This window comes from Paramisgurnus dabryanus, chromosome 2 (assembly GCF_030506205.2).
Source record: "Paramisgurnus dabryanus chromosome 2, PD_genome_1.1, whole genome shotgun sequence".
Taxonomy (NCBI): domain Eukaryota; kingdom Metazoa; phylum Chordata; class Actinopteri; order Cypriniformes; family Cobitidae; genus Paramisgurnus; species Paramisgurnus dabryanus.
The window spans coordinates 27,544,491-27,567,210 of NC_133338.1; the positions used below are offsets into that span (position 1 = coordinate 27,544,491).

The following is a 22,720-nucleotide window of genomic DNA, read 5'->3' on the forward strand; positions in this document are numbered from 1 at the left end:
AAAAGTTGCCCATCAGTGAGAACTCCTCCCATCTGTTTTCTGATTGTTCTTTTGCAAGAACTTATGGGTTGGTAAAGTGCGTGGAAGACCGCATAGATGAGCACACTTCAGAGCATAAAAATGACAGATGGGACACCCTACAGATTCGTAGACTAAGCAAGCACGCACAATTTAAGGCAACAAGACTGAAAGTCCACACGAAGTGCGCCATTTGGGACCAGGCCATAGAACAAGAAAGACATCAGCACGTTTTTAGGACAGTGAAAACAGCGGTAGAAAAAAGTAAATTGTGTGAAAAATTATGTGTTTTTTTTACACGCAAAACATAAACACATGTTATATTGTGCACAATAATTAAACACAATTAAAGCTTTCAAAACACAGGAAAAATTTGACCTTTAAAGACCGCAAAGTCAGTCGTGAGGGTTAAACATGGAGACGCAGGATGAAAGTGTGTGTCATGTGCTTTTGTGTTAAGCATTGGTTCTCAGTAAAGCACTTTGAAAGTGCTGTGGAATGTGACAGATAGGATTCTCAGTGGAGGGCTGAACTTCACAGAGACTCTGTGCATAAGATAGATGTGATCTAGAAAGCTGGTGGTATGGATCTGCACTGCTTTAATGTAGCTCACCGGTTCTTATCCGAGTTTCCAGGCATTAAAAATCAAGTATGTAACACACACCTCCGCTGAGTAACAGGCAGCTGATAAGCTTTGTATGGCCGTGTATTTCTGCGTTGTTTTGTATATCATGCATGTGGGGGAGGATATACCGTATTAATAAATATATCCTTTGTGTGGCAATGAAAAGGTCTTTGGTGTTGTATTGGATTATTATGTATGTCACATTGGTGTCGTGATTCGTGTGTGTGTGTGTTCTTTTATTACATGTCTCCGTAATGGTGATGTTGGGCTATAAGACCATTACACAGCTGCTTTCTCATTGGTCAGATTGGATTTCCAATGGTTTGCTAGTACAGTCTGTTCCATTAACTGACCCCCAGTTTCGCAGACAAGGCTTAATTCTACTCCTAGACTAAAACTTAACTAAAAAAAATTGCACTGACAGATCTTAAAATATGCCAGTGCCATTGATTTGTATCAAGATACACACCAGTAAAGTCTTTTTCTCTGGCATGTTTATAAAAGATGCTAAACATCTTAATTTATAAGGCATAATCCTGGCTTTAGCTAAGCCCTGCCTGTGAAACCAGGCTTTAAATTTCAGTTGCTTGTTCATGTGTAATGTTTTCTTCTGTAATGATACATTTTTCCATCGGTGGATCTCTACTGCAAAACAGGACTGATAATATCAGCTGGGTTTAATTCAGGGATGGGCAACTTCGGTCCTGGAGGGCCGGTGTCCTGCAGATTTTAGCTCAAACCATAATTAAACACACCTGAAGAAGCCAATTAAGGTCTTATTAGGCATACTAGTAACTTTTAGGCAGGTGTGCTACGGCAAGTAGGAGCTAAACTCTGCAGGACACCGGCCCTCCAGGACCGAAGTTGCCCATCCCTGGTTTAATTTTTACCCTATTATTAAATTAAAGAATAGAAGGTTCATGGAAAAATTCCAGGTTATCATTCATCATTATTATAATTAAATATAATGTAAAACAGTAAAAAGTTTAGTTTTTATTTATTTAAAGGATTACTCCACTTTCTTAAAAATATCCAGATAATTTACTCACCTCCATGTCATCCAAAATGTTGATGTCTTTCTTTGTTCAGTTGAAAAGAAAATGGGTTTTTCGAGTAAAACATTCCAGTATTTTTCTTTATTGGACCCCAAAAGTTTACAGTTAAAACATTAAAAGTGCAGTTTCAATGCAGCTTTAAAGGGCTCAAAATGATCCAAAACGAGGCATAAAGCCGAAGGTATACTAGGGACGTCTGCGTATGTGCACCGTCCGCATGACGCCCTTTCCGCGTACGACAGTGCATGCACATGAAAATGTTGAGACAGACAGGGCACTTCACTACAAACAATTACACAATGGCAATAAACAGCATTTGCGCGCTTATTTTCACGTTTTACAAGAACAGAAACTGTGGAGCATTTGTGTCACCATAATGTTTGATTTCTGTTCTTTGTTTTCTTGTTGTTTGTTCTAAACTTTGTTTGCAGTGGTGGATCCGCTAATTTCCTCCATCTCTCCTATTTTTTTAATATACTGTAAATGTTTCAAATCAATGCTGCCCTGAACGCCTGGTAGAATAAACATTTGAATAAGAAATCTTTGCTATTGCGTATACATGTCGCGTGTAGCCGCGAGGAGTATACTTGGAAAGCTGCACGGACGCGTGCACGTGAGAGCCGGGTGCGGAAAAAAGTATACCCCAAAGCTACGTCAGGGTCTTATCTAGCAAAAGATTGTTATTTTCGGCAAGAAAAAAATTACTTTGAAAATTACATGTGACACGACAGCCAGACCTCACGTAATGCACAAGCGTGCCGCACAAGCCCTGAAAAGTGAAGCCAAAACATCTCGATCGCCCCCTAGTGACTGGTCCCAGTATAGTTCATATAGCCTGCCTCCCCATGTTATTCAATGGGACTTGAGTCCAACTAAAAAATTTAATTACACTTCAATTATCTTTTTTCCGAAGCTGGTTTCTGTCATTTACTGTAGTTTTTATCACGCTGATGTAAATTCAAATGTTTGTTTTTAAAATAAGTGTGTGTTTAGTTAGTTATTTAATGCTATAAAAATGGTGGTGTCACGTCATGATTGACAGCTGTGATATCGTGTGATATGCGCATTCTGCGAGGGCGGGGTCTTGATTTCGCGGCTTTACTTCCTGCTCACTACTGCGCAGGACTGGTCCCGAAATCGCTACTGCGCAGACTTAAGACCCAAGATTTCAGCGCCATATCGGGACACTGGCGGCTTTGCTTTTCACCAATGGAAGAGAGCGAACAGGCGTCGTCCATCTTTTTTTACAGTCTATGGTAATACATAGATACATTACAGAGCATTTTAAACAATTAACTAACACAAAGACATTAAGTATCAATCCACATACAGCAACGGCGGAAAGGTCCTCTTCTCCACACTTGTACTGGGGCGGTAGTTTCGCATATGTACATGTGTGACCTTTCGACGTCATGTGTGTCCTTTCGACGTCATTACGCATTACGTGAGGTCATCATGGCGCGTCACACGGCTAGTGCAAGACGAGAAGTTGTGGTTTATAAGTACATATTTTTATTTTCTTGACGAAAGTGACAATCGTTTTGCAAAATAAGACCCTTATGCAATTTTAAACTGCATTTAAACTTTAAACTGATGAGGTCCAATAAAGTCTATTAAAATTAGAAAAATTTTATTAATAAAAAAATTAATTCTTCTCGACTGAACAAAGAAAAACGTCAACATTTTGGATGACATGGGGGTGAGTAAATTATCTGGAATGAAGAAGAGTAATCCTTTAAGCTTCTGCTTTTTCATACCATAGGACTAGTGATGTGAACCCCATAAAAGGTTTCAAGTGAAATACTAAAAAATAGAATTGTGGCTAGCCAACACTTTTACTTTCACATGTCACTCGGTGAAAACCGAGCTAAAGTCAATTTGTGCTTTTCTTTATCCCACATAATACAAAGAACATTGTGTGAAAATGTATCCTTAATATCTTTAATATTGACTCCGTAAGGTCATGAAATCAATGAGTGAAATCAACCCTGTATGCTCTTAATCTTTACTGTACTGTATGTAAATTTGACCCTACTGTAAAATTTTGATGTTTAAAGAGGTCCATGTCATTTTAACAACCCAAATGCTCGGTGTGTCTCTCATATAAAGACAGAAGACATGAGTCACTGTGTGGGTTTAACAAGAATCTCTCTTGTTTCTCTGTTTGCATGTGTCTTTTTATTTATGATCTCTCATGTAAATGTGTAGCCTTGTAAAGCTTTGGGCTCAAAAAGCTTTTAGCCTTTGTGAGCGAGGCACATTGAGGCAATGTGTAATTTAGCGGTGGTTCCTGACTGTACGGCCCTCTCCTGTGGAAGATTCAGGGCCCTTTTATGCACTTGTATGCTCCTGAGAGGCTGTTCAGTTATGCAAACATTAACAATATAGTGAGTCATCATCATCCGCCTTTCACTGACAAGAGAAAAATGTTTTGTCTTCCTCCTTTACTTACATCTGAACATCAATCTCTTGTTCTTTTTTGACGTTTTTCTGTTTGGAATGTTTTTACCAAGCTTGTTTGTGCCTTAGGTACTGTAATGGACAGGAAATGTTTAAAGCCACAAGGCTGTTATTTTCATATAATAAAATCATAAAAATTCAGTGTCTGAAAAAAAGATGGGCAAATAAAAATTGGACAATAAAAGTTTATCACCTTAATGAATTCTTTTTGCTGGTGGCCAATAGGCTTTATGCCCAGCTGCACTACTTCCTGAACTTCAGCCAGCGCCTTGTTTCCTGTCCGCCATTATTGGACAAACTGATTAATCCAGGTGTGCCTGACCTCAGTAGTCACAACAACAATAATCAGACACACCTGGATTAATCAGTTTGTCCAATAATGGCAGACAGGAAACGAGGAGCTGGCTGAAGTTCAGGAAGTAGTGCAGCTGGGCATAAAGCCTATTGGTTGGCTGCGGATCATTGTAAAAACAAAGGTTTATTTCATTCATATGCCCACTGATTAGTCATTCTAAGCTCTTCTGTATTTGCACACACAAACAAAGAGAGAGAGAGAGAGAAAACATAATCTTTTGTTTATTTTCTGGGTGCAGGTTTGGTGCTGATGTACTTGCTTATCTTTTAGCATGTATTTACAAATGTATTATTTTTTTCTGCCAGTGGTAACCATGCCAGCGAGGGGTTTATATGATTTTTTTTTGCTGCTTAAAGCTACCATCTCTAATGCCTTGTTATTGTACTAATGGGTGTTATAGAGGTATCAAGGGCCAACCTCTGTGTTGTTTGAGTAAACAAGTACATAATCAGTTCATAAAAACTTATAAATGGCCCTAAAAAGTACTGGAACATGGCCCTTTTTACATTCATGGCTTTAAATAAAAGTATCAAACGGTTCCATAACCAGTTTTAATTACCCAACTGGTCCTAGAGTCATTTTAATAGATGTATGAAATCAATTCCCGCAGGTGTCCTAGCAAGTACGCAAGAAAATGCTATTGGCAACTAGCTCCCTCGGTTGAATTTTTCAACTACTGTACTGTATATGTGCAGATTAATCATTAAAACGCATATATCAGTGGTCCTCTATATGTAATTCTCCCGTCATGTGTTTTTAAGGCTAAGGCGTCAGCAGAACCCTGGTCTCTTTGGCAAGATGAGGACATCAGCTCCATCGCGTTTCGGGGCTGAAGATGCCGATGGACCGGCTAGTGACCCTGATGATGAGGAGGAGGAATCGCTACAGCTTCAAATCCCCTGAACAAATTTCTCCAAACCTGGAAATGTACGAATGACTCATAGATCACACCCAAGCATTTCACCTTCCCCTTCATTTCATCTCGGCTGAAACCAGAAGAGGACATAGATTTGAAAGGCGCTGTACTGTCTGTCTTCACACCCCTCAGTAGACAGATAAACACAACAGTAATGTCGACAATGAACAACTTAAAGTTTGTGGCAGAGCCAGACCCTTGATATTTACAGTTTTTGAAGTCTTTTCTAAAAGTCTGCTTGTGTCTCCGTTGTTGGTTACAGTCCAAGATGGCACATAGATTATAGAAATAGATACGCATCTATGTTTTAAGGTTCGTTGAGTGGATTTGTTGAGTTTTCCTAGCTAGCCCATTTGAAGACTCCTAGAAGCCTCATTAAAACGCAGCAAGCACAAGCATGCCAATGCACACACACGCTGATCAAACCTTATACAAGCCTTTTGTGAGCCGTTCACTGGAGAAATGTTTAAGGTCTGAACATTACATTCCCATCTTCATTCTGATCTCTGATGACCTCTAAAGGCATCCATGCATTCATGCTTATGTCTCTGCTGCATGTCTACATCCATGTTCCCCGCCTCCTCTTTTTTTAAAATACTTTTAAAGACCTGCATTATAATATTATCTTGTCACCCATTCATTTTCTTTTTTTTGCCTTTTCTCCCAATCATTTTAATTTCCCATTTAATCGTTTGTCTGCTTTCACACGCAACCCCCATCCCAACTCTCACATCACTATTCAAAACAACCCATTCAGAACATGATGGTTATGTTTCCTGTGTCTGGGGAGCATTTCATTTCTGCTGCGTTGTTACTGATGGGCAAGCTGGTGCTGTTGTCCCAGAGCTTTCTCGTGGCCACGTAAACGTGTTTCTTTGCAGTGGGGGAGTCGTCTTGTGTTATGTAGGAAGTGGGGAATCATGGGTAGTTTGTGAACTAATTATTTCTGTTCGTGCATTACAGGTGCACGGAGAAACACTTAAACAAACGTTGTGTTGATATAAAGCAGATTTAAGCAATATGGTGCCGTCTACGCATCAGCAATGGGGACCAATACTGACTAATCTTCAACTTGGACATTTATACTGGTTATTAAGTATTTATCTGATGTTGTTTTTTACAAAAGTGGTCTGCATTAAAGTTTTGTATTTGTTTGTGTTTGTATTTTACCTCTATAAATGTTAAGTGTATATACATATTGGCTGTGTGACCGTTTTTTTTTTGTGTAAAAGTGGTGTGGTGTGAGACTATACTTATCTACAGTAAATCACAGGTGATTATATCACTGCTTGGGACCCGGTAGGTCTCTATAACATGTAAAGGATAATGTATAGGCAGCAGGTTGCAATCGCAGAAATAAGCAGTGTGATCAGGAACTGGCGCGAAGCGGAGCCTGAACTATATATATATATATATATATAAAGACGAGATGTTAAAGGGCCTGTTTACACGAGAACGCTCAAGGGTGAAAACGTTAAAATATTTTATCTTTTAGTTTTTGGGGCTTAAAAACACAAAGTTAAACCACCCTCCAGAGTGGAAATCGTAAAAACAATCTACCCTCGCGTTCCAGTCTAAAGGGTAAAAAAGCTAAAGTCTGCTCACGTCGCGCGTTTACGTCAAAGGCATACGCCAGTTCAAGAAATTAACTACAAACATGTTGGATTATTTCCATATGTCGGACCCTCACGTTGCCATAGTAGCTCTGATAAATATACAAGAGTCTTTCCAGCAGTTGTACGAAATATTCACAGCTATTACTGATCAGAGAAGACGCATTAATCACCTCCTTCAAACTGTTGATGCGCAAACTTGTCAGAGGCAAACCAGACGGCTTTGGACGAGACCTGGGAGAACAAGGAAGAGGGTTGTACGCAGTCAGTGTTGTGTGTCAGTGCTTCACATTGCCATCTAGCCGTCTGGAGTGCATACTACATCGAATATCACACACTTTTGCGTCACCATATGCACGCAGATTTCCTCCTTAAAACGCTCGTATAAACGCGGAATTAAAAATGATAACGCAACGCCACTTTTTAGATCGTTTCCGTGTAAACGTAGCCTAAATGTCCTGAACACACTTGGTTTTATTATTTGTAAATATAATGTCATATATGTTATTAAAAGACATCAAAGGGGACATATCATGAAAATCTGACTTGATCCATGTTTAAGTGCTATAATTGGGTCCCCAGTGCTTCTATCAACCTAGAAAAGTGAAAAAGTCAAACCTAGTAACGTAGTTTTGAAAACAAACGTATAAAAAATAGGTCCTTAATATTTTGCTCCCCTTGTGATGTCAGAAGGGGATAAAACCGCCCCTTGATCTGCACTATCTAACCACGGCACTGCCATTTAGTGCAGATATCAACTCATTTGCATTTAAAAGGACACACCCAAACATGGCACATTTTGCTCACACCTATAAAGTGACAATTTTAACATCCTATAATAAATTGTCCGTGTGGTATTTTGAGCTAAAACTTCACATGTACTCTGGGGACAACAAAGATGTATTTTACTTCTTAAAAAAGTCTTGTGAAATGTCTTTATAAAATAAAATTTTTGTGTAATATTAAACCAGTCAAAATGATTTCTAACATCTGAGTTACCGTGTGTTATTAGTTTTAGGCAGTTGTTATCTTGGAATAACATACCTTGGAATGTCAGGACTGGCCAATCAAAATCAAGCAATTCAAAGTGCCGTGTAATCAATAATTGAGTCATATAATAACATCTCTTAAAACCTTACATCCTTTTCTCTTCTAAATTTAGCGTTGGCATTCTCAATGATAACTATTATCCAAGCAATGTTTGACATATTTTAAATTGTTTGTCTATCAGACAAGCTCTCTGACACATCTTTTCCGTATGCTTTGTTCAAGCTTTTCAAGATGTGTGTCTGTTGTAATGAGTTTTTACTTGGTTGTATTAGTCGAGATTATTACAGCTGTGTGCTTACAAACAATAAGACTTTTTTAGGTATTTCAGAAAAGCTAAAAATTGGATTTTTACTTCTTCAGCATTTTAACCAGTTTTTTGTCCATTTGAAAACACATTTAAAAATCGCAGATTCAGTTGAAAGTTCATTGTGCTGGTGCAATGAAGCATAATATTAAACCAAACTGTACAGTCATACAAGCTCTTCGGAGCCATGATGTCCCAACACACCTATTATTTTGTTAGTCTGTTTAAATATGCAGTCTATTTAAATCGCATCAGGTTGTGTTCCGCTTTATTTGATCTTTTGCCTTTTTCTGAGACTCTTGGGAAAACTTCTCGGTCCATTACACATTAAACTTCTCTGTATTAGTATCTAAAGACCCACATATTCCACTTAGTATAGTTTTATTCCTTTATTACCTGGTTTTTATAACCTCTGCACTGAAGATCATCCACTGCATCTCGTACTTTTCTCCATCCATGTATGACAGGTGCTGACAGAGGGTTTCTGTGCCACTGGAGGAGAAGCACAGCGTTCACGTTTTTGCCACCTAATGTAGTGCGTTCTCAGTTTTACCTGCACTTATGGTTAATGTACTGTAGCGAATCATAATTTTAAGAGGGGTAAGACTAAAATAACACCCTCGCTCCGTGCCAGTCCCTTTAATGACCTCCAATTATCCAACTTGTTGAGCAATCTAAGCACTTCGGTGGAATCAAAATTTAATACAGTCACCTGAAGACCTCAAGTTCAGTTCAAAAGCATGCATGCAACAGTACGGTAATGTATGGAGATGAATGAGGGTTTTCTACTACCCACGCTTGTAGTACCCATTTCGTTCATTTATGCCTAGTATTGCTTGTCGGCGGGAGGAAATGCAGTGTGTCGTGACTAAAGCTTTCCTTGCATAGCTTCACCATATTTTACATAATATCTCATCATACTTTATGAAATTACCTGAATTAAGAAAAGGCCAGATCACACATGGAGAGGTCCTGCTGCAAATATGATAGCCACCTTATGGATTTTTACATTTGAAGGAAATGTCAGTGCTTGCACGTTGCTCACACAATGTTAACATGTTGTGCAGGGCCGTGTTTAACTCTAGGGGAGCTGGAAAATAAGCATATTTTCAAAAAAAGTGGAGTGTCCCTTTAAATAAATTGATTGCAACCACTTGCCTTAAAAAATGTGTAAGTTGAATTAATCTTTTTTTCAGTGAAGGTCTTAGCTAAACAAAATAAAGCATTTTAAAGCGAAAATAAATGGTTATTTAGGCTTTTAACAAAAGAGACACATAGTGCAATATGCTCAGAAATGAAACTTTTGTTCCTATTTAATGGCTTCATTTGCAGTTAAAGTTACAATGCTCTTAACAATCATCATTGTTCTGGTTATGTTGACTGGGTAACTCTGTGTGACATCACTTATTACTTGCCTGCAAAAGAAGGCAGCTGTTTATTTTTTCTTAACACCATTCCAGCATATTTATGGTGGAAACTGGTTAATCTATACACAAGTTAATGCGCACATGTTATGGGAAGGGCAATTTGACATTTCCAATTCAGTACCCAGAGTAAAGCAGTTTCTTTAGATGCAGGGAGGAGTGCATACAGTATATTTACAGATTAACTCTGACAGCAAAAACCTACTAGAAGCATATTTAAACCTGAAAAGACATGTTGAGCAAAGATGCCTCCCGAGCAGACTGTGAAAATGACAAATTATGGCTAGCAATAAAATTTATATATAATATTATGGTGATAAGATGCGTGCAAATTTACAACCCACACAAATTTTTAAATGTCACCATTTGTCATTTTAGTGACAGTTGTTATCATCTCAGCCAAGACTGCACACCTATGGTGAAATCCAGATGTTGCACTGCCGGAATCATGTTCACACTTCTGACTCATGCAGGATGATTTAAATTAGGTGTAAGAGTGTGTGTGTGTGTGTGTGTGTGTGTGTGTGTGTAGGTGTGTGTTAAAGCCATCTATGTTTGAGTGCCAGTAGGCTATGGTACATTTCAGTGGTGTCCAGTGACTTCTTTTCTCGAGGGCATTCGATGCAAAGTTTGTCACAACATGTATGTAGCCCGTCATGTGTGTGGCTCGTCATGTCAAAATATGTGTTCTATGCGTCAAGTTATGTGCATCACGTGTCTTGTCAAAATAAGTGCCTGCTGCAGACGCGTCTAAAGGGTTTATGATAAAAGAGACGCTTGCGTTTGCCAGATACTCGCAAAATCTCACGCGTAATCAGAGTTTACTGTTAAGGGAGTGTCTTGCGTGTATTTTGCCGGGGGGCCCCAGTTTTATGACATTTTATAAAACACATTCATTTATCATGAATTCTGTTTAATTAAACCTAAACAATTAGGCTACTAACCAACAGCACTACTTTGTATAACTTAATATGTTTTGTTTAATTAAAATGTTAAGTATTAGAACATAAATCATAAATTTTCTTTGGGGGGGGCCTGAAGCAGTGCACCGTACACAAGGGGGGGCGCACGCGGAAAAAGTTTGAGAACCACTGTACTTAATACATGACATGCATATTTTTGTGTCCGGAGACATTGTTTACTCTAAAACCAACTACATTTATAAAATGTCACTCTATAAACCTTTTTAGTTTAAATACATTGTCAGTATTCATAATTAAGTATTCAAAAAAAATAAGACTTCATCGGTTTGACTTAAAACTAGATGAATTTGCCAATTGAAAGGAACAGCTTTTAATTACTGATGCTTGGTTAATACAAGCTGAGAGTGCTGGTGTTGTTCTGGGAAGCTGATGAGAAGAAAACAAATCTGAATTGCTTGCATGCCTGGTAGATAAGAGCTAGTAATTAAACTCTTGTCCTCCATATTAGGCAATTCAGTCCACACAGCTTTCAACTATTTTGTGGTGTTTTTCAACCTTTAGTGTTGCGGGTTTCATACAATCCTCCCATCATTCTCATTTGGGAAAAGAGAGTTTGTGCATCTTTCAATGCAAATATACCTTTGTTGTGTCTGTCTCTTTACAGAGAGACAGTTGAATAAAGTGATCATGTCAGATTTATCAGCTGAAATTCCCATTATGGCTCGACTCTCAAACCGTTCGCTTTGCTTTCAGATTCAAATAAACTCACCTGATGCCGACCTTGACAGACAGGAGTAATAAAAAAATAAAGAGTCAATTTACAGAAAACAGAACGGTTGTCCCACATCTCTTATTTAAATCCCTTCCTCTCCATCAACCATCGCAGAGCTGTCTTTCCCAGCGAAAACATATTTTATAGGCATCCACTGATGCACACACTATTTCCTTCGTATCTCGTCCCCAGCATGCTGTAAGAGTTAAGAGATAACAAATGACTGAAAGACCGAATTGGATAACAGATTCTCAAATATCACTTGCATGTAAGGCAGAAAATGTTTTGATATTCATCTCACGGTCAGCTGTCATTTCAGAACGTATATCTCCAGAGTCAGCTGGTGTGGGCTTAGTGCATCCACAGCTTGTTTTATTTAGTTTTATATGACTCCTGTTCTCAGGTATCTGTGGTGTAGAGCTGTCATTCGATTACACACAAACAAGCAATCATGAGAGATAATGGCCAGGATAGGAATATGGTAATCTTACTCTTGTTTACTGGAGCTATCTGGGAAAGTCAGGCTTGTTGGTGGGCCTCATATGGAAAAAAGCATTAGGATAAATCAGTCTTGCTTGTAAGCTGTAATATAAAATGTATATAAAGGTTTAAAAATCACGATTATAGCTTATTTTGCTTGCTTTTACAAAGCAAATGTTTGTAAATGAATCATTTAGCAGGCATTTAGCATAGAGATTTACTGTACAGATTTAGTTTCTTAGAGTAACTGTAGTCCTCCAGGGCGAAATTGTGACAGACAAAGATTTACGCTTGGTAGAGATCGAATCTTGCGACTTTCCAATTATCAGTTGGTAGTTTCACTTATCAGACATTCATTAAAGAGGACCAATTACCAGATTCAGGATTTAACATTTCTTTGGTTTGTAAGTGTGTATTAATCAGCCTGATCTCACGAGAATTCGTACATACTTCATGAGTTGGCTAATTCATATGAATTCATACAAAGTTAATCGTGCAAAAACGTACGATTCTCATGAAAAAATACAACAACGAAACCCTTCCCCTAATCCCAACATCACAGGGTCAAGGCAAATTGTACAAAAACTTACGAATGTGGTGGTATGAATTAATCCGAATTAGCCAACTCATAAAATTTGTACGAATTCTCGTGAGATAGCGTTGGTATTAGTACATGTTAATAATATGCAAAACCAGGGCCGTGCACAGGGGGGTGGCCCAGTGGTTAGAGCAACTGCCCCTCTGCCCTAATTGGCTGAGGTGCCCCTCTCATCAAACGCCGACCCCGGTCAAAGTGCTTTATCGCTCGTCGAAAGATTCACTGTTTCTGGTATTCCACTTCGTGATTTCCCGCCCGCTCCGCAGCATCTCTGATATTCTGTGTCCACTCTTTGAAGGGGCGGAGATGGCAGTTTGTTGTATTAACAGGTAGATTCAATACATTACCTCAGTTTTTGAGCTGCTGAATTTGGTAGTTTAAAGCCGAGAGAGGTCGTGCACTATATTTATTTTGCTTGTTTTCTCGTGATCTCGACATTACAAAAGTTGCATTCTTGTGATGTGATTAAAGCTTTTGTGTACTTAATAGGACGTGTTGTTTTATTTGTAGACAGCAAAAGCATACTTTGCTAAATTATCATGGATTTTGAGATTTTACTTGGATCAGGGATTCGCTCAAGATGACAATTTGATAGCAGTGAATTTAGGGACCGTCTTTAAAGTAACTCCATACGTTTCTACTTTAAGCATGCATTTAAATGAAATGACTTAAAGTCAACAAACAGACACAAAACCAACTGTAAAATGTTCATGTGGTTGTCAACTATAATACACACTTTTTAGATTTTTTATATTTATTCAAATAAACTGTTAAATACTATTGAAGATAGAAACGTGTACAGTATTACTTTAGAGATGGTCCCTAAATTCACGAACATCAAACATCCAACTTTATTTATTTATTAGGTTTATCGGCAGTTAGCTACAGTGGTAACGGCGAAGACCCCAACTCATAAGCATCAACAGTCCAAATAAACGACATTTCATGGACAGGAAATTACATTTGGATTATCATGTCAGGATAACGAGAAAACAACTTTTGTTATGTTGAGATGACGAGAAAAAAAGCAAGCAAATATAAAAATATGTATGACCTCTCTCGGCTTTCGTATGTTTTTGTATTTCTGTCGGTAATGATTTGCTCTCGGTCTTCTAAAAGTGCTAACAATGTAGCAAGTAAATAACAACAAAATATCTATTCTTAGAATTACAGTGATTGTCTTATCAAAGTAATGTACCTGATGAGATCTAATATAAATAACACCAAATTTGCTGTTGTTGGCACACTTTGTAGACAAAAAATTAAAATAAAAACAATGTTTTCAGAAAAAAGAAAGAAGACAGAGTGGAGAGGGAGGCTGCAAAGGATGTCCAACATTGCAAACATGGATTCAAAGCCTCATCGCGTAAATCATATAGAATATTAAGCAGTTTTGTCACACTTTAATTCTTGTTATTAAGTATATTTTCCAATATAATCACTTCTCTTAGTTGATACTAACACATCATATTTATAATATTTTGTTAAAACCATATAAATTGTACCCCCCAGTGCCCCCATTTTGGTTTGGGCAACTGCCCCTCAAAATGTCTGTGCATGGCCCTGTGCAAAACGGTACAAATCCCAAGGAAAACGATAATGCGAGCTTTCGTTTCCAACATAAATCTCTTTTCTTGGACTACAACCAACAAACACACGGATTGTAGGAAACAGTTTACTTCCTGGGCCGGTTGACGTGGAAACGACATTATCATTAATTCCACCCGCTTCTGAAATACAGCCTGTAAGTAGTCTATGTTTTAAATGTTTTAAAGAATTTCCTACTGACTAAACCATGACTCAATCCCGACTTTTGTGCAGTGCAGACTAGCACTTGATGTGTGTCGTTTCTATGATCACAAATGCAGACATGCTGTTACTCAATATGCGCTCTTCAGCGATCTTGCGTCCTCATGTTCTCGCTCTACATCATCATTAGCCGCCGAAGTTCAATTCCAATTCTCAAGAACGCAAGTACAGAGGACGCATGAAAATACCCGGATGTGTTCTTGATATCAAGGATGCATCAAGTGCAGACTTGCGTGCTGAAAAAATTTTGCGACCAAGAAATCGTTGCGGCGAAACATGGCGGAGGTCATGTGACCAACAGGAAGGTCGCACACATCTCAATTCTCACAAGTACGTTTTGTGTTCTTGCTACCTTCTAAGTTCGTTCTTCCAAGGTTGCCTGGCAAGACCAATCTCCACAAGAACGCAAGTCCATTCTTGCATTCTTGGAATTGAGAAACAGCCAAGGTTTTATGTTTTAGTAATCCTTACCTTACCAATATGTTACGTCCTGCTCAAGCCGCGTTGGCAAAGTTGACCGATCAACTTGGTCATCTGCATTTTCTGGATCAGATTCGGTTTGTATTGAAAAAGTAGTAAAGACAATATTAACTCCTGTCACAACTCATTGTGAGCTAATCTTCAAAACAGGGTAAGGAGCAAATCAGAGCGTTTGAGGAAGGCAGGGATATCTGGAACAAAAATGTACGGTATATGAAAAATAATGTGTTTTCTGAACCATAAACCACGCAAACACACTGTATTACACCAAATAACATTGTTTATAGCAACAAAATGGGTGCTCTTTAAGGTAAATGGTTGGTTTTGAAACAGAAATACATATTTTCAGTTTTATGATCATTTACTTAAACTCATAGACATTGGCCAGTCTCCCTAAAGTCAACACATGTTGGCATATTCCCCACTATACAAAGCAGATCTGAATTGTGCTACAATCTAACCACAGGAATAGTATTACATGTTACCCAGAAGCTAGCAAGCTTTGGATCGAGGAAAAAGCTGCTGCTTGTCATGTGTCATTTGTGTCAGCTGCAGGAGTATTCAGGCTTTGAGCACCTCAAGCCAAGTTATGTCTCTAAGCCTTTAATCTCAGTACATGTTCTCATGCACTTACAGTATATTGGAGGTTTCTCGGTTCTTTGAGCCAAGCGTAACCCAAGTAAGGATGCTTGAAATTATGGGTTTTGTCACGGCACCCTCATGGTGTTCGATGAACGTGCTTGCCATTTGCCTCATGGATTCAAGCTGTGTCCGGCATGTTTCTGTCTCCTCGATGAAAGGAAGTACTCGATTCCGGTAATGATCATGCATGCTTTTAGCGCCATATCATGTGGAGATACCAATCAGACCATAGGGAACTGTAAACAGCCCTAAGACACACAGAGCACAATTACTTTCTATGGGTCTCATCCACTAACCATGTCGGCTAATGAGTTAACCATAGCAACCATCCTTGTAAGATTATTTCCAAAAACACAGTAAAGCAAAAACAGCTATTAGGTGTTTTTTTAATTCTATGAAAAAACAAAAATGTTGTCTGATCTCCTTGGTGATAATAACAGGCCGAGTCACCCGACACCTGGTCATTACGGCTTATGTGAAGCTTGGCGCTGAATCGCATTCAATATTGAAAGACACTTTCAAAAGATGAGTGTTGCTTCTGCTGCTTCCATTCTCCCGCAACAGCTTTATTGGTTCATTAGGAATTCTGCAGCCGGTGCCAGGTAATGGACTCTAATGTAATGCAATCACAGCCTTGTGCAACTGTAATGAAATCTAACCTACTAGTGCATGAAGATGCATTGTGATTCTGATATTGTATCTGTATGAAAACATCTTACACAGATGGGAAAACTGAAAGTATTGTAAACAAATGAAAAGCGGTTATGAAAGAACATTTAAATAAGAACAGATGCACATTTTAAGAGATGTTTCTCCTTGCCTTGCGTTTCTTTCATTTCATTGCCTTTCTTTTCATTGAGATCACTATGGGTACAGGATAAAAGTGACAAGTGGACTGGAGTGGTGCTACTGGAGAATGATTGGATGTAAAGTGGATCTGAGTGTCCATTCGGCCCTTAAGACACTGTTGAGTTTCAAAGTGAAATCATGCACCCATTCTTTTTGATTTAAATATCAAGTTTAGGACATTTTCCAGCATATTTGGTGAAAAATATTTTACCCAACATTTTATTTAATATTTAATGTTTTCATGTTTAATTTAATAGATGATCAGGTAGGTAGGTACACTGTAAAAAAAATTGCTGCCTTAATTTTTTTGTTAAATCAACTCAGATTTACAAGTCATTTCAACTTACTATTATTTATCTTGACAAGTGATGGGTTGCTACAACTTCAAGAAAGTCGACATCAGCATTAACAACATAAACAATCGGCTGTCGTGGTCTGCACATAACTTCCGGTAAACTCCGCTATGAATAAATAACAACAAAGTACTTTAAACGTAGTTTATTTATATAACAAGCAAAAAGACAACACATAGATTACCTAGGAAACCAAAACATTTGTTATTTTCGACGAGGCATTTGTTCAAGATATCAGTTTAGCAACTAGTCAGACCATAAAAAAAAAACGGAAGTAAAGTTCGGATCCAGACGTGTATCGCATAGCGCACGTGCGTCCGATGAAACCGTCTATATTTTACAAGTTTTATTCATTGCAAGTCAAAATAATAATAGTAAGTTAAATTGACTTGAAATGAGTTGATTAAACAAGAAATTTAAAGTAGCAAAGAATCTTTTACAATCAACCTGATCTCACGAAAATCCGTGTCTTTTCCGTGTCACTCCCACGTATTTCTCGTGTCATTTTATGTATTGTTTTCTCATTGTTTCTTACCAATGTCACTTGGGGTTGGGGTTAGAATCACTTACTGTTACATTTTTAGACATCCAAACCCCAACTCCAGGCGAGAATAGTTTTAAAAGTGAAAGAAAAACATGTAGAAACCAATACATAAAAGTACATCCTAACCGAAACCCCAAATCTAACCCCAAGAGACAATGATTTGAAAATAGGAAAAAACAATGAGAAAACAATACATGAAATGACACGAGAAATCAGTGGGAATGACACGGAAAAGACATCCTTGCTCCCGTCACAGAAAGCAGCTGAATATCGTGAAAAGGACACGGATATAGTGATCAAATTTTCTGTGACAATAACATGGATTTCCATGAGATCAGGTTGTTTACAATGTAGGTAGGTTGGTAGGTGACTTCTTTTTCGAGGGTGTATGAATGCAAGCTCGTCAAAACATGTATTCAGCCCATCATGTGTGTGGCTCGTCATGTCAAAATATGTGTGTCGTCCCGTCATGTGAACTTATGTGCATCATGTGTCATGTGATACATGCCTGCTGCAGAAGATTCTAAAGGGTTTATGACAAAAGAGATGTTGGGTTTTCCAGATACTTGCTTGATCTCATGTCTAATCAGAGTTTAGTGAGTAAATATTTTGTGAACTGGGCCCATTTCTTTAATCATAAACCATTTTGACACAACAGGCACCTATTTTGACATGGCGCATGATGCACCAAACTCATATTTTGCCATGATGAGGAAGAGAATAGGCAGATGGACAGACAGACAGAGAGACACTTTATTGTCTATCTCTTGTCAACTTTATGTAAAAATAAATGTAAACTTTATTGTCATTGCATAGTACAAGTACACAGCAATGAAATGCTATTTAAATTCCTGCACTTCTTGATAACAGTACATGATGATTTTTGCTGTGGTTTCTGCGAGTAATTTTAGTTTAATTTGGTAAATTTGTTTTAGATTTAGGATCAGATTTTCATGACACATTCTGTTTTACAATTACACAATTTAACAGAACTTAAGAGAAGAACATCAAAAACACTTGATCTGTAAAACATCAAGATTGTTTCTCCTTTCACCATCTGTTTTATAAAAAAATATGGTAACGCTTTAGATTACAGCCCGGAAAGTACTACGTAAGTACAGCGAATTTACAGCGTATGTTTCTGTAATTATAGTTTACTTATGAAGTACGTACGTGTAATTATAAGGGAACAATTTATAATATTTGGGGAATAAAGGGGTAACAACCAGGAAAAATACAAATAATATATGCAGTAAAGTAATGCGTAAGTACAGCGAATTTACAGTGTATGTTTCTGTAATTATAGTAAACTTATGAAGTACGTACGTGTAATTATAAGGGAATAATTTATAATATTTGGGGAACAAAGGGGTAACAACCAGGAAAAATACAAATAATATATGCAGTAAGTATTTTAGATTACTAAACAAAACTTAAAATTCAGTTAATGTGTTTATGCTATTTATTAGTACGATACAATTTATTTAGAATTTTCAATAAAGGTTACTTACCTTAAGAAAGAAAAAGAGTAGAGGAATTTGTTGGGTCATCAAGCAAAATTAAAAAATAGGCAAGGCAACTTTGGTGAAAACAAAGCAAGCAAAACTAGAACTTTCTGTAGTTACTGTTTTGTGTTGTTACAGTCTAAGTCAAAAAAATGTACCCCCTTGTTTCACGTAGTTACAGAGTAAGTACAGAATCTGCGGGCTGTAAATTAAAGTGGCACTTGTTACCCCCTTGTTTCATGTAGTTACAGAGTAAATACAACATCTGCGGGCTGTAAATTAATGTGGCACTTGTTACCCCCTTGTTTCACATAGTTAAAGAGTAAATACAACATCTGCAGGCTGTAAATTAAAGTGGCACTTGTTACCCCTTTGTTCCAAAAATATTATAAATTGTTCCCTTAAAATGGCATGTATGTACTTTATAAGTACACTATAACTACAGAAATGTATGCTGTAAATTTGCTGTACTTACGCAGTACTTTACTGCATATATTATTTGTATTTTTCCTGGTTGTTACCCCTTTATTCCCCAAATATTATAAATTGTTCCCTAATAATTACACGTACGTACTTCATAAGTAAACTATAATTACAGAAACATACGCTGTAAATTCGCTGTACTTACCTAGTACTTTCCGGGCTGTAATCTAAAGTGTTACCAAAAATATTAGATGTTAGATAAAGTATTTGCAATTTTAAGAGATTCTTCTAACTGTCTTGGGCCTGTGTGGTCTAAAGAAACAAAAAAAACTGTCTCAGTTTTTTCCAGCTCTTTTGCATATTAAACAGGCAAGCAAATACAATGCTATTCCTGTACGCTCTGACTAATACTCCCTGTTTGTTAAGGTGAGTTTTATTAATAATGTAACCAAAGGCTAATGGTGTTTATAAGCAATATGATAATAGTCACTGTGCCTCATTTACAGTGGCATGGCCTAATGAAATGGTCAAATGAACAGCAAAGCGTCTTTACAGCAGCCAACCGCTTTTTGAATGCTTTGGCATTTATCTTATGTAAATGTACACCACATCTGAGCTATTATATTGACTTATCAAGTTTGCATTAAACGGTGCAGATTTTAACTGAGAGTATGATCAGAATCAATAACTACTCTATGCCTGTGTGATGTATGGTTTCATTCATTCTGTTCAATTGCGGTCTAGCAAACCTCTCCAATTCATCTCACTGCCATATGAGATTGTTATGATAAAGTGCATAACCAATATAAACAGTTGAAATGATGGATTTTTCCCTTTATCTAGTTATTCAAACATGAATGGGTTTAGTTTGAAATGTGAGCTGGCTGGTATGGATGTGTGCTCCCATAGACGTTTTCGTTGGATGCACGTGCCTTGCCGCGATTAGTCGTCTTGCCCTTCGTTCAGTTTGTCTGGTGACTAAACCTACCTCAAGAAGAAATACCTTGTGGAAAATAACAATGTTTTGGTTTCCAAAAGACGAGGGGAGAGTGAGCATGGACCACCACTGTGTGGATTTGGCATTTGCGTTGAAACTTTGTACCCATTTTACGAGGTGGCCAATTCGTATGATATTGTGCGATCTCATTCGTACGTTTTGGTATGATTTACCTTAATTGCTGTGACACTGGTATTAGGGGTGGGACTTTATTATTGCTTTTTTTAAGTAATTGTACGTATGTGTACTATACGGGCCACATCTTATGAATTTTTTCTAATTTGCAAAATACTTTATGTATGAATTCCTTTGAAATCAGGTTTTGAATCTGCCTTGTAAATAAAAATGGCACTAAAAATGTGTAAATTATTAATTCAATATAATTTTTTCTTTTTCAATTCCTAAAAATACCCTTTAATCTGATTAAAGCAGAGGAATGTGCATAATAACTGCACATTTGCATGCATGTAATACTCATTGAATTAAAACTAAACATGAATTAAATACAGATTAGTTTACAGTTCAGGATAGTTTATTATTCAAAAAGGAGACATAACGACTAGAAATGCTAGTAATAACAGGTGTTTCATTACAAAATCTTGTAAAACTTTGAGCCTTCTGCATATTGTTTCTGATTTGCTCTTTATTATGGTGGTCAGCTGTATAAGCATTGTCCCCTACTCTGGATTAATGGTCTCCTTCAGAACTCCTTCACTGTAAGTTTTACTGTGCTAGCAGAAAATCTGTCTCTATCCATGATACAGTACGATGTTGCTCAACTGAAGCGGGTCTCATGAGGCTCTTGGTGGATTATAAATAAATACAGGCTCAATATTATTGCAGAGCTCTTCTAAACTGCACATCATTTTACTTGCTAGAACACACCATGACCTGTTCTCAAAGCTTTAATGGGTTACGAACAGTCTCACGGGGGATCTGCACCTGCCGAACTCTGCAAAAACTCTACGGATTTCTTCAGTGGCTCTTTAGTGGATTATTTTATTGTTGGCTTTATATATTGTTAGACCATAAATCCCTGTTGGGCTCTAAGCGTTGAATGCAAAGACCACGAATTTTCATTAAGATGTTTTTAAAAAGAGGCCATTTTGAATAACAAAGTGAAAATTATCTCATGAGCCACATTGAGAGGTAATAGATTAATGTTCCTTAAACTCATTGTGAGATAACAAGAAGTCATTTCTTTAAACATCAATTGAAATTTAAGTCATTGCATAGAAAAAAAAGCCATTAGAGCAAGCAAGTTTTTGGCTGGCAGGGCTGCATCGGAGTTGCTTGTGTCGTGAATCAGAACTGTCAGTTTTCGTCCCTCTATATTAGAGCGGGTCAAAATGCATAATGAAATAAAAGACTCACATCTTGGGAAGCCAAAAAATCCTTCATTTAAACTAACGAATTATAACAGGAGAAACCCTGTTTGAATGAAAACCAAAATTAGATATGAAATGGAAATGCACTAAACGTATAAAAAAGTATGATAGAAAGATAAATGAACAGATAGAAATAAAGAAGTAGGAAATACTAAAATGATGTGGTCTATTTCCCTCTGCACTGACCGCGGTGACAGATGGCAGAAGGCCATGTCAAGAGAACCATTTGCCACGCAACTAAAATGTAAGTGTAGCTCTGCATCGCAGATAAAAGTGCATTTAAACTGCTCAGAGGCCTCTTATACATCTGGCACTCGCTGGAAAGGAAAGTTCTCCAAGTGAACATTGAATTGTAAAGTGAATAAAAATGCTTTTTACACATGGGTGCCTGAGAGAGGACTTTTATGGGAATACTGTACATGCAGCTGCAGTATTCACTGTTCTGCTTCAAATTCACCAATATTATTTCCTGTCCTGCCTTTTAAAACAGGACAAATATTTTAAGGGAGATTCAAAAATCTAATTTATGGCTGGCCCAGCTGGTGGCATCACAATGATATTAGTTTCATCTTCTGACAAAAATGGACAAGTTAAATCTGTATTTATTTCTTCAGAGCTGTTGAGCACTGTCCTCACTACATGCTTTTGATTTGTCAAATATCCTAAAAAATACACATGAGATGAGAGGTTATGAAGTTAAGAAGACAGTGGTTTAATGTCCTCAAACAATTTTGAGATTGACATTTATTATGGCTTTGCGCACATTTATTCATAACACGCACATCTGTTGCTCATTTGATCATAATTGTATTAGAAGGCACTTTTTCCTCAGTGCTCATGCCAAAAGCCCAAATATACACAGTGAGGGATAAAAAGAGGATGGCAGACTGGAAAGAATTTATTTAGGCCCGATAGTGAGTGTCCTTTAAACTTTTTATAAAATTTTATTTCAGATATTGCTGATAAATTAATTTGAATGTCTTGTGTTTGTGTATCCTGTTTCTACTTAATGTTTTCCCATCTGTTCTCATTACTGTCTTTATTTCTTGTGCATTTCAAAAGAGGGCTTTTTTCTGTTATAATAAAGTAAGTTTTAGTCTTTTTGGCTGTTATAATTGGAAAGACGGCCTGGATTTT

The 22,720-nt window shown here is 37.5% G+C and overlaps 1 protein-coding gene across 2 annotated transcripts in view; it reads left to right on the forward strand.

Moving 5' to 3' along the window:
- Nucleotides 1-6,625, forward strand: part of ccdc102a (coiled-coil domain containing 102A) — an 83,637-nt gene extending 77,012 nt beyond the window's left edge. For both annotated transcript variants that reach the window (XM_065267647.1, XM_065267648.1), the window contains one exon: nucleotides 5,275-6,625. In XM_065267647.1, coding sequence (XP_065123719.1) covers nucleotides 5,275-5,416 — 142 coding nt within the window. In that variant the 3' untranslated portion in view covers nucleotides 5,417-6,625. The remainder of the gene's footprint in view (nucleotides 1-5,274) is intronic.
- The last annotated feature ends 16,095 nt before the right edge of the window (nucleotides 6,626-22,720 follow it).